The sequence below is a fragment of the Papio anubis genome, chromosome 18, assembly GCF_008728515.1.
Source record: "Papio anubis isolate 15944 chromosome 18, Panubis1.0, whole genome shotgun sequence".
NCBI classification, from domain to species: domain Eukaryota; kingdom Metazoa; phylum Chordata; class Mammalia; order Primates; family Cercopithecidae; genus Papio; species Papio anubis.
The window spans coordinates 34147274-34164983 of NC_044993.1; the positions used below are offsets into that span (position 1 = coordinate 34147274).

The following is a 17710-nucleotide window of genomic DNA, read 5'->3' on the forward strand; positions in this document are numbered from 1 at the left end:
AATACCTGGCCAGTACTTTTCAAGTGTCAAGGTCATGAAAATCAACGAAGAGCAAAGATTGGAGAAGATTAAAGAAACGTGGCAATTAAATACCAGAAAAGAACATGAGTGGGAAAATTGGTGAAATTCAAATAAGGTCTGCAGCTTGTTAGCTAACAGTGTATCAATATTAATTTTCTGGTTTCAAACTCATACCACGGTTACGCAAGGCGTCAACACTAGGGGAAACTGGGTGATGGGTATATGCACTATTTTTACTACTTGTTTTGTATATCAGTATTTCAACATAAAAGTTTCTTTTTTTAAATGATACTCTGTCTTGCACCAATGGCCAGTGCTTCTCATGCACACATGGTCCAGATAATTTCCCAGAGTTGCCAACAGCTGGCCTGCTTCCCACTTCTTGAATTTTCTCCAAGCTCTGATTATGTTCCCCTATGGGAACTCCAGAGGGACAGCAGCCCAGGGTGAGTCAGACTACAGCTTCAGGGTCAGATCAACTTGGGTTCCACCTGCAGCTCATCGCCTGCCCTTAAGCCCCAGCTCTTCCCTTCTCTGACGTCATCAGTTCCCGTGTCACCTCCTCAGAGGGGTCTTCCCTGACTACCCACGCAACCGTTCTTTTCCCTCCAGGATTGATTTTTCCCACATACCTGGTTTCAGTTCCTTAAGAGCAGTTACACACCCCAGAAAGTTGCATTCCCTGAAGTGCACACACACTCTAAAACATCCTTACTCCCTTACCCGTTTACTTGTGTATTATCTTCCCTCCTCTACTTCCCTCCCCCAGAATGCAAGCTCCTCCAACTACCTCGACCATAGCTGTGTCCTCAGCCCCTCGCCCAGCATCAGGCCAGTGGCCGCTCAGTAAACATTAATATCCTGACGGCATGTGTCTCATTGGTCTGTGGCTTTCCTTGGTATTTGGCTCAGGTCATATCAAGCACTGGCCTCAACAGGCCCAGCACAAGGGGTCTGTGACTTACTCATAAAACTCAGCTGCCGGTGTGAACTTGTACTTGGAGTACTTGGTGTGGTTGCCAAGCACGGAGCCATTGAGGAGCTTGGGGTCGGTACAGTTGGGGCTGTTCCAGGTGTGGCCACAGTCGGTCCAGGGCAGGTTGAGGGTGAAGGAGGAGAAGAGGTAGTAGAGTGACCAGGCGATGATGACGTTGTAGTAGAAGCCAACGTACAGGGCGATCAGGATGACAGCATAGCCAACGCCTGGGCGGGAACAGGGAGTAAGGCAGGGGTCTCCCAGGACCAGCCCCACAGCCACCTCTCCTTGGGTGTGGCTCCACCACTGCACTCCCATTCCCTTCGCCTCTCGTTTCCTGTAGCACAGCGGTCCCCAACTTTTTCAGCACCAGGGACCAGTTGCATGGAAGACAATGTTTCCACAGATTTGGGGGTGGGGATAGTTTCGAGATGAAACCGTTCCACCTCAGGTCATCACCCGTTAGTTAGATTCTCATAAGGAGCACACAACCTAGATCCCTCGCATGCGCAGTTCACAGTAGGGGTTGCGCTCCTATGAGAATCTAGTGCCGCGGCTGATCTGACAGGAGGCGGAGCTCAGGCGGTCATGCAAGACATGGGGAGCAGCTGTAAATACAGATGAAGCTTCACTTACCCGCTGCTCACCTCCCGCTGTGTGGCCCAGATTCTAACAGGCCGCCGACTGCACAGTTACTGGTCCACGGCCCGGGGATTGGGGAAACGTGCTATAGCAGATTGCCAGAGTCCATAGGCGCCTGCCATCTCTTTGCCTGATAACTCTCTCTTTCCACTGGAGCTCCCCTGCCCACTCAACCACCTTCTTGCTCCCAGTGGGCAGACATGTTAGGAGCTGGATTGTGAGTATCCAGCTCCCTAGCCCCATGGGCAGGATAACACTGACGGGTGTTCACATTCTCCCCTGATGGGACCGAGCTCCCTGCCCAGGGTGGCACTGATTTGGTGCACGCCCTTTATGGCTGTCTCCCCTTCCCTACCCCCAGCTGCTGCTCTCTAAGGATCACCTCCCACACTAACTACTTACACTTAAATCCTTGTCTCCGAACTGCTTCTGGGGAAACCCAACCAAGCACTCCCTGATTGGAATTTCAGCCCTGTGTGCTTTCTGGGTCCTATTCTCAACCACCTGCTTCAGGTGCCAGTATCGTGTGCCTCAATGTATCATAAGCTCCTTTAGGGGTAGTTCTATAGCTTTTTTCTAGGATAGATGTATTGTTTACCTACCCAACATTGCTTTTTAAGGAATTAGCCTTACGTTATGATTAGCCTGTGAGGTGTGGGTGAGGCTATTCCCCACTCTTCCTCCATCAGGAGATGTATGCCTGGCCAATCAGAGCACTGCTTTCTCACAGTCACAGTGATTGGTTAGTAGATGGGCATATGACTCAAGTTAAACCAATGAGAATCTTCTCTGGAACCTTTAAGGAAGCTATGACTCTATAGGGGTTTTTGTTTGTTTATTTGTTTGCTTTTGGTAAAATTTAAACTTGGTAAAATTTAACCCTGGAGTTGCTGATGGCCATCTTTGCAGGTACTTGAGAATAATTTACCTGAGACTGATTCTAACAGAATAAAACAGATCTGAAACACTAAAAGAGCGATAGATTCCAGACATCATTATTTGGGCATCTGGATCTATCTATACCTGAAGCCAATCCCCGGACTTTACTGTAACAGAAGTCAATTCTCTTTTATATTGAAGCCAGTTTGAGTTGAATTTCTGACAATTAACAACAAGAAAAGTAACGAATGCACATGTCTTATAAGGCTCTTGCACCAGCTGTATCTCCCACAGGACTGAGTACAGAGGAGGTACTCAGCTGGAGACACATGCCAGCTGAGAAGAGGCTCATGGGAGTCACACTGGCCCTCGTGGCCACCTGTGCCCAGTTCTCCAACCAGTGCTTGGGAGAGACTAACTCTTCCTCCATGCCCTTCTCCCAGCTGTATAGGGGCCAAGAAATAGCAGTTGCTCTGGCTACTTTCTGCAGATGTGTTCTTAGTCCCAAATGCAAGTAGGCTTCATGTTATATTTCAGCTGCAATCAACTAGTTGTGGCTACTGTACGAATCAGCTTTCAGGCTGGGCTCAAAAAGATCCATGATCAACTTCTAAGGACTGCCATGGGAGCAAAAGGAGAGACTAGTGGTATATGTGCTCGGTACTTCTGATAGTTATGTAAAAATTTCCCATACAGGAAATAGACTCTCTGGTCACTCAGCAGGTAGAGCTGGATTAGAACCCAGGTTTCCAGAATTTCTATGCTAATGCTATTCCCAACACACTGAATGCTCTCCATGTAACTTGGAATGGTGGACAGTCTTGACCTTGTCAATACCTGTGAACCCCACATGACAGGAGGTCTACCTTAGATCTCACCACTGGAGCAGATTCCCCAGGGGCAACAGGGAAGCCTTTATGAACAACCATGAAACTTCCTCCCACCCCTTCTTTACCTTTGAAGAATGGGCAGATTTTCCACACGGTGGCAGCCCCCTCCCGGTTGTACTGTCCCAGAGCCAGCTCCATGTAGAAAAGGGGCATCCCCGCGATGATAAGGAACAGTGTGTACGGGATCAGGAAGGCACCTGGAGGACACAGGGGCAGAGTGTGACCTGACAGACCCCTGCCCCCTCCACCCTGGTCTTGGATCCATGTCTGCAAGAGCTGCAAAGATCCCGGGCATCTGCTCAGCTGGCTGTTTCCAAAGATGACGCACAGCAATCAATACTAATCATCATAACAGTAACAGTATTTGTGGTAGTAATAATCATAACCATAATAGTGAGATTCTATGGTCAAATTAGTAAAATGTAGGTTAAGCAAAGCAAAATAGATTTGCTTCTTGCAGGCTTCTCCTAGCCTTTGATACACAACTGCATGCTGTGGTGTGTCAGGAGGGGGATCACAGGTGTAGCCTTTACCAGATTTATTTAAACACTGAACATTTTCTTTCATGAATCATCACTCTGGGAATGCCAATCTAACCCAAACCCTTCCTTTTACAGGCAAGAAAATTGAGACCAGAGGAAAAGAGACAGTGCCTAAATTTACATGACGGAGTTTCTAATTTTGCTGGTATCCATATCACTTAGGGTTGCATGTGGCTTTCCCAAACATGATCTCACCGGATTCTTCTTAGAGTTTCACAACAGCCTGCAAACATAATAACCAGTCAGGGTCATTACGTACCCCCAGGGCAAGCTGAGGGGCAGAGAAGGGAGTCTAATGGCTCCTGTTGGTGCTGCTGGTAGGTAATGGAAGCAGGATTCACATTCTGGCCTTCCAACCCACTAGGTCCCCACTGTTATAGGCGGCTGAAGCAAAGGGGCAGAGGTTCAAGTCCCTGACCAGGGAAGTTATCCACCCAGAACATCACAGAAACTTGATGGGGTCCCTGGGCACCAGGCAGCGATTAATTCCTGGGAGAATTCCCTTGCAGTGGTGGGGGGCAGGGCAGAAAGGGGGAAAAGGTAAAACTACTGAGATATGAGCATCTCCTATGGACTTAGATGAATCTGAGTTGCAGAGACAATTCTCAGTACACCCTGGCAGCCCGGGGTGTGCTTAGTGGGCTCTGACTCTGCAAGGTGACTCACTGGGACACATGTCATATGAGCCCCAGCTTGCAAGTGTGCCCAAAGCAAAACACCAGCTCCTTTCCACACACAGCTGGAGGTGGCCAGGCCAGATCTAAACTCCTGTTACCACTGGCCTTTAGCTAAGGTGTTGTAACCCTGGAAACCAAATACTCTCTGACCTACCCACATCAAGAAAACAGGAAATACTTTAACAATGGTAACATTAGCAATATTAACAATAGATAGCAGGAGCTCACACTTGCTGGTCCCCTTCTGAGCTCCAAGCACTTTCATTCAATCCTCACCACAAAGATCAAAGATCATTATTATTTCCATTTTACAGATGTGGAAACTAAGGCTTCAAGATAGCAAAGAACTGTGGCAAAGTCACATGATACCTAGGGTCAAAATCACTCAGCTACTCAGACTATCAGTCTCCATTTTTTTCTCAGGGCACCTCTCCTAAGTAGGAAGCATGAAGCGTTGGCCCCAGTGCTGAGAGGCCCAGTTCCTTGTGAGTGGAAGATGGATCAGTGGTGGGGGGCAGGGTGGAAAGGGGACAAACGTAAAATTACTGGGAAATGAGCATCTCCTGTGTATCAGGCAAGACCTGGGCACTGGCTATCTGTGATCCCACTTACACTCCCCAGAAACCCTCTGACATAGCAACTGCTATACCCATTTTTCAGATGTGGAAACTGAGGGTTGGAGAAATTAAGTGACCTGACCGACCTTAACCTGCTGGTAAGTTGTGGATCTGGGATTTGGGTCCAGGTCTGCCTGGCTCAAGAACTCCAGAGCTGTTTCCAACATGCCCCAAAGATTCCAGAACATTCCAACCTAGATGAAGGACATGAGTCTGAATAGGATCAGAGGGTAGGTTGTTCTGAAATGGGGGATCTGGGACCAGCTAAGCCATCTGGTCTATTGGTCATAGGCTGGCCCAATGCTACAGCCACTGCTCCAGGTTGAAAGTCTCTGGAGTGGCCATGTGCCATTTTTCTCCTTCCTCATTTCTTCCTTTCATTCTCTGCCTTTCTCCCTCTCCCACATAGAGAGGGCTGGTTTGCCACCTGACCCAGGTCTTTATGCACATTGCTGACAGTAATGGTGGTGCTGGTGTGCTGATGTAGATGGAGGTAGTCAGTGGGGTTGGCGAAAGTAACAAGTACTGTTTGTTGAGCACCTGTTATATGCCAAGCTGCACACAAGTTTTTACATAATTATTTATTTAAAACCACCCCTGAGAGAGAATTACCACAATCTCTTTTACAGATGAGGACACTGGGGCTGAGAGAGGTTAAGTTGCTTGTCCAGCTAGCAAGTATGAAGCTCGGTTTCCAACCGGGATATGTCTCAGCCCCACTCTGCCTTGTGGCCAACTGCTACTCCCCTTGAGGATCTAGAGCCAGGGCGAGGGGCAGTTAGATAGGTGTATTAAACTGTTTAATAGGGCCAGGCACAGTGGCTCACGCCTGTAATCCCAGCACTTAGGGAGGCCGAGGCAGGAGGATTGCTTGAGCCCAGGAACTCAAGAACAGCCTGGGCAACAGAGTTTGAGGCTGCAGTGAGCTATGATCACGCCACTGCCCTGCAGCCTGGGTGACAGAGTGAGATGCTGACTCAAAAAAAAAAAAAAAATATATATATATATATACACACACACACACACACACACACATATATATATATGAATACAAAACAAATAAACAAAAACTCTTTAATAGGCCTGAAGATGGAAGTCGGTGGCCCAAGGGAACATGGGGAAGGAAAAAGCCAGGAGTCACTGCTCAGACCTCGCCACTGTGGGTTGCCCCCAGCAACTCCATACTCTGCTGCGTGGCCAAGGAAGGGGAAAAGCAACATCAGCCAGTTAACCAGTCATCTCACTTTGGCCAGTTTCCTCAACTCTAAACCTCTGGGTGGCACTGCCAACACATAGGTAAACTGCCCAGTTTGGAGTCATTCTTCCTCTGCTGGCTGGGAGGCACAACAACATGAGAAAAGGAGGGAAGATGATGGGTCTGCATGCACCTGCGGCTCTCCTCTGTGCGTGCATTTGATATGGGCCAACCAAAGCTTCATTCAGGTGGAAACAGATTAAGAAGACCAAAGAGTGGTGAAATGGCTTAGTAGGAATGAAAAACAGCCAGCTACTCGTGGCCAGTACCTTATTCTAAAAGAGGACAGCTAGCTTGCCCAGGGCCTCTTGCAGAAGGAAACCTGGGAGAGTTTCCTTCTCCTCTTGTAGAAGTAAATTCTTCAAGCTGAAGAGTCAGGAAGGGGCTCCAGGGATGAGTGAAGTCAACTGAGGTTGCCTCTTTTATAAACAGCTCTGCAGTGGTTCTCTGGAAACCGAGGCTGGTTGCAAACCCCCTAAAAATTACTGCTCTACAAGGCTTGTAACTACCATACCCATGTGGTCCTGCTCCATCTCCATGTGTGACAGTGCCAGCTGCAACCAGCCTCACACAGGGTCCGAGAGTTTCAGAACAGAAAGGCCAGAATCTTATCTTGGGTCTGGAATGCCCTGGCTGCATGGGTGCTGGGCTGGTGAGGGCAGACCTGGAAAAACACAGGCAGGGCATGCCTCATGAGGGGCTCAGTGCCCAGTGCCTGGGAGTCTCCAAAAACCATATGCATGCACACAAATGCACACCTGTGCATACTTATGCAAAAGGACACACATTTTGCATGTCGACACACTCACACAACCACATGAGAAAAAGAACTGTCGACCATGAAAGAAAATCTGAGCAGTGACCTTTGAATGAATTTAGTAAGAAAAGCATTAGTCCCATCACCTCTGGCCCAACCACACTGCCTCCCATCCCACTGTTAGAGAGAAACTCTTCTGGGTACAGAAGGGCTCTGGAAGCCTCTGTGTAAATGCCAAGTACCCAGGAAGGGAAGCCCAGGGGTCATTAGGTCTAGAGTGGGATGTGCTGGAGCAGCCCCTAGCAGGTGAGGAGGACCCCAGGTAGAGGGCTGGAAAGCCTAGAGGAGGAGTTCAGTGAGGGGTGAAGTGGCCAAGACCTGCTGGGGATCTGGGGAGAGGTAGAGGGAGTGTGGTCAAAGAGGGGCTTCAGGAAGGAGAGAGACTCCCCTGACACCTAGTTTGTTGAGGACAGGATTCCTCAGACTGTGAATTCTGGCCACACCCTGATATATATGCAAGAAGTGCCAATCCACAGAATAGTTTCCTTGATACACAGAGCTCAGCTACAGGCTGTCGCTACCGGTGTCACGCACCAGAGCCCCAAGAAAACCTTGGTCCATGCTTAGGGAAGCTAGATTTGTCCCCCTTCCCCAACACCCTAAGGGTGCCCTAACAACACAGTAGGCATCGGGATGCAGGAGAAGGTGAAACTTTAGTCAGGAGACAGGGCTGCTCCCACTTCGACACATTTAAAGGTAACAAATCAACAACTGTTAAATAAAACATGTTCTGTCTTCTTACTTTGATAAAGAGATCTTTGTAATAGTTCTATGATAAAGTTCAAGGTTGGAATTCTCAGCTCTTGGAGCTCCAGGCTGGAATGTGGAGGTACAGGGGAAGACCCGTTTGCCTTGCCCCTACTTCCTCCCAGCTCCGTCTAGCCATGTCAGAGCTCTTGCACATAGGTGTCCGAGCTATGTCCACTGACCTTGCAGACACCCCCACCTCCCGCAGCACAGCCCACACCACAGAAGAGGGAACCCAGCAAGAGGTTCATGTAGACCCAGAAGGGTGCCTGAGGCTGTTTGGGCAGGGAATTCCACCGTCCGGGTATTGGAAGGTGGTGGGGTATTTGGATGGGGAGTATGCTGGATGGGCAGGCACACTTGCCTCCCATGAGATGGAAAGGGGGCAGAGTTGTGCTCTCTGAAGCATGGAGGTAGGGCAGGCCTTCATGCCTGGACCTAAAGATAATCCTGTCCCTCAGCCCTACTATGTATAGCTATGTGACCTTTTCTAAATGTACCTTCTCTAAGCCTTAGCTCCCCCTTTGTAAATGAGATAATAACACCTGTGTCACTGGTTTGCTGTGATAATTAGAGATGACGGAGGTGAAGTGCAAGGTACTTAGTGGGTGCTCTGTAAATGGGACTCAGGTCTTGTCATTATACTCAAGAGCAGATGTGCAGCAGCTCCGTCCGCTGGAAACAGGAAGTAAAGGCTCTCTTGTGTGGTGGAGTGTGGCAGGGTCCTTTGTGGAGCACAGCATGAACCCTGGCTGGAGGCCACACACAGGACTCTGTGGCAGTGCTCCGGGATCCTCATGTCCCTGTCCCAAGTGGGGCTAGCTACTCTACTCTTGCGTGCAAACAAGAGTGCTGACCATGAGCAAATGCAGAACAAAGGATGCCCCTAGGCCACAGCCAGTGCCGTTACCTAGAAAGAATGCCCTGTGGTGCTGCATGAAGGATGGCATAGAGGTAGTGGGAGGGGAATGCATGCAGTGGAGAGATTGAGGGAATGGAACCACCGGCCACAGCGGGGGACAGGATATGCCAGGCCAAACCTTAGCTGACCCTAGAAGAGTTCTGAAGCTGAGATGGCTCCTCAGACGTTTCCTATTCAGGAACCTCCATGCGTTTGGCTCTTTTGAAGCTCCTGAACCCTGTCCTCTTGGGCCTTCTATGGAGGTGTCATTGGATAGGCATGATTGGCCACCATGATTGAACAGAGTATGATGTAATACTAAAATGCTGAGTGGGAAAGCCCAGCAAGGCCTGTCTGTTCAGATTCTTCTCGGTCTCTGTGGAGCATTCCTTCCCCCAGGGCCTGGGGCAGGACTCCTTCTGAAATGGGGGTTTTATGACTCACAATTAGAAAGATGGATCAGAGAATTTCTTTACTGCCAGCTCCAAGAAAGGCAGGCCAGGGAAAAGTCCTGCCTTGGAGAGATAAGGGGGCAAATGAAAAGAGGGCAGGAGAAGGTCAAAGAGAAAAGGTTCTGTTTTCTGAGGCCTAAAGTGCCCCAATGTTACAACAAGGGCTCTTGGTATTTTGAGCCAGGAACAATAGATCAATAGATAGACAGATAGATGGATAGACAGATAGACTGATAGGTATCATAGTAGTACACAGATCTATGGTAAGAGCTCAGCTGGAGGGACCCAAGGTGAAGGTGAGGGAGCGCCTTGGTCGGTTTACCATTGCTATAACAGAATACCTGAGGCTAGGGAATTTATAAAGAAAAGAGGTTTATATGTCTCATGATTCTGGTGGCTGGAAAGTTGAAGGTTGGGCAGCTGCATCTGGTGAGGGCCTCTGGCTGCTTCCACTCATGGCAGAAAATGAAAGGGGAGCAGGGGTACAGAGATCACATGGCAAGAGGGGAACCAAGAGAGTGGGGCAAGAACCCACTTACCCTTTCCAAAGAACATTAATCTATTTATAAGGGATCCACTCTCATGATCCAAACACCTCTCACTAGGCCTCTTCTCCCAACACTCCCACACTGGGGTTCAAACTTCAACAGGAGTTTTAGTGGAGACAAACAAACCGTATCTACACCATAGCAGAAAATGTAATAAAGTGTTCCTCTGAGTTCTGTGAGCCGCTCTAGCAAATTAATCAAACCCAAGCAGAGGGTGGGAGGAACCTTGATTTATAGACAGTGGGTCGGAAGCACAGTAAAACAACCTGGGGCTTATGATAGGAACATAAAGTGGGGGGGCATTCTTGTGGGACTGAGCCCTCAACCTGTGAGATCTGATGCTATCTCCAGGTAGACAGCACCAGAATTGAATTGAATCGGAGGCACTCAGCTGGTGTCTGCTGCAGACTTGATTGCTTGCCTGATGTGCTGGGAGAAACCCCCAAACATTTGGTCACAGACGTCTTCTGTGTTGATTGTTGTTGTTGAGTGGAAGACCTGGAAACAGGCCCACTGAGGGAACACACCCACTCCCCTGATGGATTAAACCCAGCTGCTCTAAGCAGAAAAATGGGAGTGGAATTCAGGGAAACTGGCGTGGGGCTACCCCTCCTCATGTGGTAATTCTCCATCTGCTAGTCACTTTGGAGGATCTGGACTTGATTTTTCCTAATAAAGCTGTGGCTTTAGTAAAATCTCTGTGAAGATTCTGGTTTCGACTTCCTCCATCCTGGTCTCTTTAAAAGAAACACATCAGAGGGAGTTTGGGTTGCTCAGAACTACATCACAGAGGGAAATATGGCCCACAAATAACAGAGCAGGACCTCACCTCCCTCATTTGGGATTAACACCTCCAATATTAGAATCGAAAATGACAGACTTTTAGGAGATCTGCAGCAGACCATGAGCACCCTTAAAGGCAAGGATTTTCTTTTGCTCATCTCCATATTCCTGGCATATGATAGGCATTTCGTAAATTTTTTTTTTTGGCTAAATGATGGATCTCAGCAGTGACTCACATGAAGGATGCAGCTAATGAAAGCCCCGGGGCCTTTCTCCACTTGTGCTGTGGCCTAATCCTTACTTAGGCAGTTGGGTTTGGGACTGCAGGGCAGGATGTAACATTTATCCCTATTAAATCCCAATCTTGTCAGGAACAGCCCCTTTCAGAACCTTTTGACAAGCTTGGAGTAACAAGCCAAACCATGCCAGTGACCTCAGATCAGGGTCCCAGATGAGCACCACATTTCTGCCAAGGGGTGTACAGACTTGTCAGCTGAGTGCCACACCAGCTGGCTGGCTCATTGTGCATCTGAGCTGACAATCAGTGTCTGGCTTGGCAAGCCTGGTGTGTAGATGGCCCCCTGTAGCCAAGCCAGATGTAAGAGCACTGAGTTTGGAGATTCCTGACCTCTCTAGCCGTCACCACTTCACACTTGGTGTTAAGGATCCCAGATATTTCAGCCACAATGGCTCCCAAAGGGCTGGGGGTCCCTGAGACTCTGAGCTTCCTTGGGGAGAGAAGAGAGTCCACTGGGGACGCAGAACCACAAAAGGTCATGGGACCCCATGCAGGAATTATAAACCCCATTTGCCAGGTGAGGAATCTATTTTGAGATAAGGTTAGGCTGTCAGGAGATGGAGCAAAGCCCAATCCCTGATTCCTGAGTCCGTCATGCTTGGGCTCCAGACCCAAGTGGGACTACTTTCCAGCATTATTTCCTTTTATCAATTTCATCTTAGGATGAATTCTGCTACTCCCAAAATCAGGATCTTGCCCCACTCCTAAGTCTAGCATGCAGTTAACATCATTGAACAACAACAAAATACTAATGACTACATTTATCGAGCCCCTATTATGTGACATCATTTCGAGGAGTTTACATATATTGTCTCTGATGCCATCTCACCCTGCAAGAAGGTGCTGTGGTTATTCTCCTCTTCTGTGTAAGGAAAGTGAAGCTCAGATCAGCAAAGGTGAGTGATTTGTCTGTCGTTACCTTTCTAGCAAAAGTTAGACTCAGACCCTGAACCTAAAGACTGTATTTCTCTACAATGCACAGCTCTAAGCTGTCCTCAGGACGGGACTCAAACAGAAGCAGCCATGTGCAAAGGTTAATTCACAGTGGCCACTTCCCTGGAAGAAAGGCAAACATGAGCACCCAGTCCATCTTCCTGCTCTTCCCCAGGGACCAGCACAGACCAGGATCACAGGTGCAAAGGGAAACTCTAGAATCATCACCTGGTACTGCCTCCTCATGGAGACCAGCTGTTTGAGAAGACTCTGAACAAAGCTCCGAATTTCTGAGAGTGGCTTTCCGCTCCCAAAGCCTCCCGCAGCCCGTGCATCCCAGCAGCTGGTCATGGGGAAAATGATCAGACAGGCTGATCTCTTCCAGTAATGTATTCAGAAAACATTAGCCAGGGGCCTAAACCATTGGCACCTTCATCATTTCAAAACATCCTCCAGTCTGGGCCAGCAAGAATAGTCAGAATTGCAGAGGTTATAGTGTTAATACTGGCACCAGAAGAGCACACTGACAGCTGTTAAATAACAGGCCGGGTGAGTCCTGGCTTCGGTGTAACCCTGAGCCAGGGCATTGGAAAGGAATAAATCTTGTGGTATTATCCCAGGTCATGTTCAACTATAGCTGGGAACTTGAGGCTCAGAGTGGGGCTGTACTATGCCCGAGGTCACACAGTGAGAGGCAGAGCTCAGATTCAAACGCCAGTCTTCCGGCTGCTTCTGCAATTGCAGGAGACCCACCTTCCTGACCACTTGCTCAGCTCTGGGGCTAATTTGGGAATTACTGAATGAGAATTGATCCACAAAAAGACAGAGAAGCCAGGAGGCCTCAGCAGAGATAAAGCCCAGAGGGGGCTAGCTCAGCATGTCTGAAGGGATGAGGGGTAAGTGAGAAAAGGAGTTACCTCATACTCTGAGATGGAGGACTGCACTCCTCCCTGACACCAACTGTGAACATCTTAACCAGAAATGGAAATTCACTGGTATAATATCCCCACCCCTTAGCCTGGCATTCAAGGCCTCTGCAGCCTGGCCCCAACTTGCCCCTGCACCCTTATCTCTCCTGGCTTGCCCTGCAGCCAGCCTGCACTCCTGTTCTCTGAGATGATTCCATGTACATTCCTGCCCCAGGTGCACAGCTGGAGATCGCCTCCCTTCTCACTGCTTGTCTGCACCCACCCCATCCAGAGCAGCTGAGCTTTAACCACAGCCCACCTCCACCCAGCCCTTCCTAAGCAGCCCTTCCTCAGGCCTTTAGAGCATTTGTCTAAAGCACTTGTCTCTCCAACCATGTCATACATCATCATAATGACATTAACAAAAATCAGCAGCCACCTTTCCTAAGGCTACGTTCCATGCCAGACTCTCCATGAGTTATTACATTTGGTCCTCACAACAATGTTCCAAGCTGAACACCATTATTTCCATTTGACAAGTGAGGAAACTGAGGCATGGAGACTTGCCAAAGCCATACAGCTAGAAACTGGAACCCAGGACTCCACAGCTAAGACCACGAATAAATAGACTGCCCCTGCCCCACCGGTGTATGTGGCTTCACTTTTTTTGTTACCGCTGAGTGTTTCTGTTGTTTCTGAATACGGTTGGAGGTCTCTGAGGGCTTGGAGCATTTCATTAACTTATTCAACAGCAGTTTCTTGGGTACCTTCTACCACATTCCTGTGATCTAGGCCTTATCTTGGGCATTAGACATACAGGGATAAAAAAGTCACAGTCTCTGACCTCATTGTGCCTTTTCCTGTTTGGGAGACAGACCCACAAAGAGACAAACCACCGAACAACTTGGAGTGAGTTGTGTTTTAAGCTAGCAAGCCCAGGAGAAGAAGTTTTTGGCCAACTTCACCTAAAGATTGGAACTTGTGACAAGTTTGCTCCATTTTGCATCCTAAGAACCTGGTCTAGTACCCTGCATACAACAGGGGCTCTTTATTTGCATTGCTGGCAATGACTAAATGAGCACACAGTGTCAATGAAAGCCCTGGAATATCCATCTAGCTGACTTGTCAAACTGGCCATCTGGATGCTTTTAGTTTCAACAAACACATAGTGCAATGGGAAGAACTTGTAGCAGCATGACAATAAAGAATTGGGTGATTAAAGCTCCTGGCAGGCAGAAGTGGTGGTTCATGCCGCTTGGTGACCGTGACCCCTGAAGAGCCTAGCACTGTGCCTCACACCAAGAGGAACCAGAAAAATATTGCTGATTAATGATAGAGCCTTCCACTGTCTAGAGACAAGCAGTCTGGGGCGGTCACTGAGGACAGGCGGGATGGCGGGTCTTAAGGTCTCTCATTCATCATCTCCCAGCTTGTTAAAAAATATAGAGAATCCTTTTTCTCCCGTCCTGGGCCCAAACAGCAATGCTCAAACCTGCTCAGTAACCCTTGAGAGGCTATAGCCGCCAGAGGTGGGAAAGTTTCACCTCTGGATTAGCTTCTCCTTTTCTCACCTTTCTCTCTCTGACCATGACCATCCCAGGGCCAGATACAAACATTGAGCTTGCAGAGTTGCAAGTTTTTCCCCCAGGGATCAGGCCCTAGATCTCAGATGCTCCTGAAGCTCAGGACTGCTGTCCAAGCTATCTGGTCTTAGAGTACCTGACAATGACAGACCCATCTCAGGAGGTGCTGGGGAGGGCACGGACACAAACCTCCATCTGTCAGCTCCAACCTTGGGTTAACTGTCTCGTAGGAAGAGCTAACTGCTTTCTTACTCAGCATCCTCTGCTGAGAGCCACCTGTGCTCTACGGTGATCCTACTCCTTTTTTTTTTGAGACAGAGTCTTGCTTTGTTACCATGGTCTAGGCTGGAGTGCAGTTGTGTGATCTTGGCTCACTGCAACCTCCACATCCTGGGTTCAAGTAATTCTCCTGCCTCAGCCTCCTGAGTAGCTGGGATTACAGGCGTGCACCACTACGCCCAGCTAAGTTTTTGTATTTTTAGTAGAGATGAGGTATCACCATGTTGCCAGGCTGGTCTCGAACTCCTGAGCTCAGGCAATCTGTCCACTTTGTCCTCCCAAAGTGCTAGGATTACAGGCATGAGCCACCACGCCTGGCCCCACTCCTTTTTTGCAAATACCAAGTATTGCCCATCCCAAAGCAAGTGTCCAGAGTACACATAGAAGCAAGGGTTGAAAGTCCTAGAGCCTGTGAACAGGTCATGAGCTTTCCGTCTACCCAGCTCCAAATTCTTGCCCTTCCTCCCTCTGACCTCCCTTAAGTCCAGAGTCACAGCTACCACCAAGCAATGCAGCCCAGTGGAGAAAGAGAGACTTTCAGACCTGCGTCCTCCTTCTCCAGTTTCTTCCTCTAGAAGGTCTATTTTCCCACACTCTTTGCAGGGTACCTCTGAGCTCATCCCAGCAAAAGTGGCAGGACTGGGCACCCCGGGAGCAAAGCCCCTCAGGAAGGAGCTAGGGCATGGGGGCCAGCACCCTGACTCCCAGGCTGCTTCTGTGGCCCGGGGTTCTATGTTATTCTTCCTGGATTGGCTGTAGGTGATCTCTAGGCTCTCATTCTCAGGCAGGTGGCCAACTGGACCACCCAGCAGGAGAAGGGCTGTTCCACTGGAGTCTTCTTCAGGCCCCTCTCCCACTCCTCCCTGCAATGCAGCTAGGACTTGAGGAGGTAGAGGTTTCACCCCAATCATCTAGGCCTCCTGACTTTAGCACCAGGCCAGTTCTTGGCACCTACTGGCCAGATTTCACCTGGGCTGTGCTCCCTGAGAGTGGCATTCTTTCTGATACTGGCTTCTTCTTGTGTGTTTCTATCCCCAAGACCAAGGGCCTCCCCAGGTGCTTTCGGAGAACCCAAGTATTCCCACTGCTCCTGACCCAAAGGTTCCTGCCCCCGGGTTCAGAGTGCTAGATTTAGGGTCACTGTGGGCCTGGTTGTCAAATCCCACCCACTTCTGGTGCCCCTTCAAGAGCTCTTGGAATCTCCACCTCCCTTCCAGCAGACCATCAAATGGTCAGGCTCCCCTACCCAACCTGGCACCCCAGATTCTCTCCTTTCCATCCATGCCCCTATCATGACTTTAGGGTCATGCCTCCATTTAACTCTTCCGCTGTTTTGCTTCCAGGGTGCACAATCCTGACACTTCCGCTGGAATGAACTCGAGGTACTCTGCAAAGAGCCCGGGAAAATGACCTTCCAGAGGACTCCGATTCTTTTTTTTTCCGTTAGCCCTGTCCAGTTCTTTCTGCGCCCCAGATTTGCCCCTGTCTCCTGGCTTCCCTTCCGTGTGTATTCCAGCTCCTGTCCCAGCCACCGCTGCAGACAGCGGACCTCCCAAATTCATATTCCCAGCCCGACCCCGCGCTCACCGCCGCCGTTCTTGTAGCAGAGGTAGGGGAAGCGCCACACGTTGGCCAGGTCCACTGCGAAGCCGACTACGGACAACAGGAAGTCGATCTTCTTGCCCCAGGTCTCCCGGGGCTGCGCGTCGCCGTCGCGGGGCGCCAGTAGGCACTGGACCCCGTTGCGCTCCTTCACCACCAGCAGCTCCGCAGTTTTGCGCGCCCGAAGGGGCTGCTCTGGACCCGCGTCCGCCCCGCTGTTCTCGGGCTGCACCTGCGGGTTCATTCGCGCCAGAAGCATGGATGCGGCTGGTGAGAGGAACTTTAGCGGTCCTGGGGGCAAGCTAAGGCACTGCTTGGATAAAGGGAAAAGAGGTGGTTACTGGGCCATTCTTCCCTACTTGCAACTCCCAAGATCACCTGGGAGTGCCTTGGACACTGGGATGAGCGCGCGCTGAGCGAACGCAGGGTTCCCAGAAACGGGCGCGCGTCCGCTGGAAAAATTTGGAAACAGAGGTTGGGGCACGCCTCTTCTGACAGCCCTGTAGGTGCGGCTGAAGACCTTGCAGCACTCTTCCTCGTTCACCCACTCTCGCCTGCCCCAAATGGTTGGGATTGAACTCACCCAGGCTGAGGGCAGCGTGCCGACCCACTCCCCAGCTCGGGTCCGCGCCACTTCAACAGCCCCGGGAGCCTCCCCGGACACTTAACGTCACTGCACTACAAACTCGCTGGCCCTCTGCTGGCGCGTCTCTGCCCGGACCTCCCCGGCACACCTAGCCCGGTCCAGCGCTCAGGGCGCACTCACGTGTCCGGCGGCGAGGGGATCCCTGGTGCCTTGCGCCCTGCCGGCCCCCGACCGGCGGCGCCTTGGCAGGCTCTGGGGCGCGGGCTGGGGCTGGGCTCCGCCGCGTGGCGTTCGGGCGGGGCCGGGGAAGAGCTGGAGGCGCGGGGCGGCCGGCAGGGCGCGGGCTGACTGGTTCTGGCCGTGCCTGGCGGGGGCCGGGCTGGTAATGTAGCCTGCGCCCCAGGTAACGCGCCGATTGCATTAACCCAGCGCCCGGCCCGCTCCGTCTGGAGCCTGTTAGCGCTAATGGAGACTGACAGCGCGGCCGGGGATGGGCAGGGGCGGGAGCGTGGCGCGGGCTCCCAGGGATCTGGGGGACCCAGGCGCGCACTCCCTTTCTATCCTGCGCCGAGCACCGCTCGCCGCTCCCAAGGACACCAGGCTATGATCTCCCACCACGGAGAGCGAGTGATAGACTCTCCAAAACTGGGGTCTGCGTCGTGTCAGAGAGGAGGCCAAAAAAGCAGAAGAAGAAAAAAAAAGGCCTGGGGAAGCAGCGACCGGTGCTGCACCAGCTCTGTCGTCCGCAGCAGGCCACTTAAACTATCTGGTCAG

At 50.5% G+C, this 17710-nt stretch overlaps 1 protein-coding gene across 3 annotated transcripts in view; it reads right to left on the reverse strand.

Annotated features, from left to right (window-relative positions):
- SLC6A2 (solute carrier family 6 member 2) overlaps nt 1-17068 on the reverse strand; it is a 50260-nt gene extending 33192 nt beyond the window's left edge. For 2 of the 3 annotated variants that reach the window (XM_009196460.4, XM_009196459.4), the window contains exons 1-3: nt 16336-17068; nt 3474-3605; nt 987-1224 (exon numbers count right to left, since the gene is read on the reverse strand). In XM_009196460.4, the coding sequence (XP_009194724.1) occupies nt 987-1224; nt 3474-3605; nt 16336-16609 (644 nt within the window). In that variant the 5' untranslated portion in view covers nt 16610-17068. Of the gene's footprint in view, nt 1-986; nt 3606-16335 lie in introns of those variants that run through there. The other variant, XM_031658242.1, reaches the window with a different exon arrangement.
- Between the last annotated feature and the right edge of the window lie 642 nt (nt 17069-17710).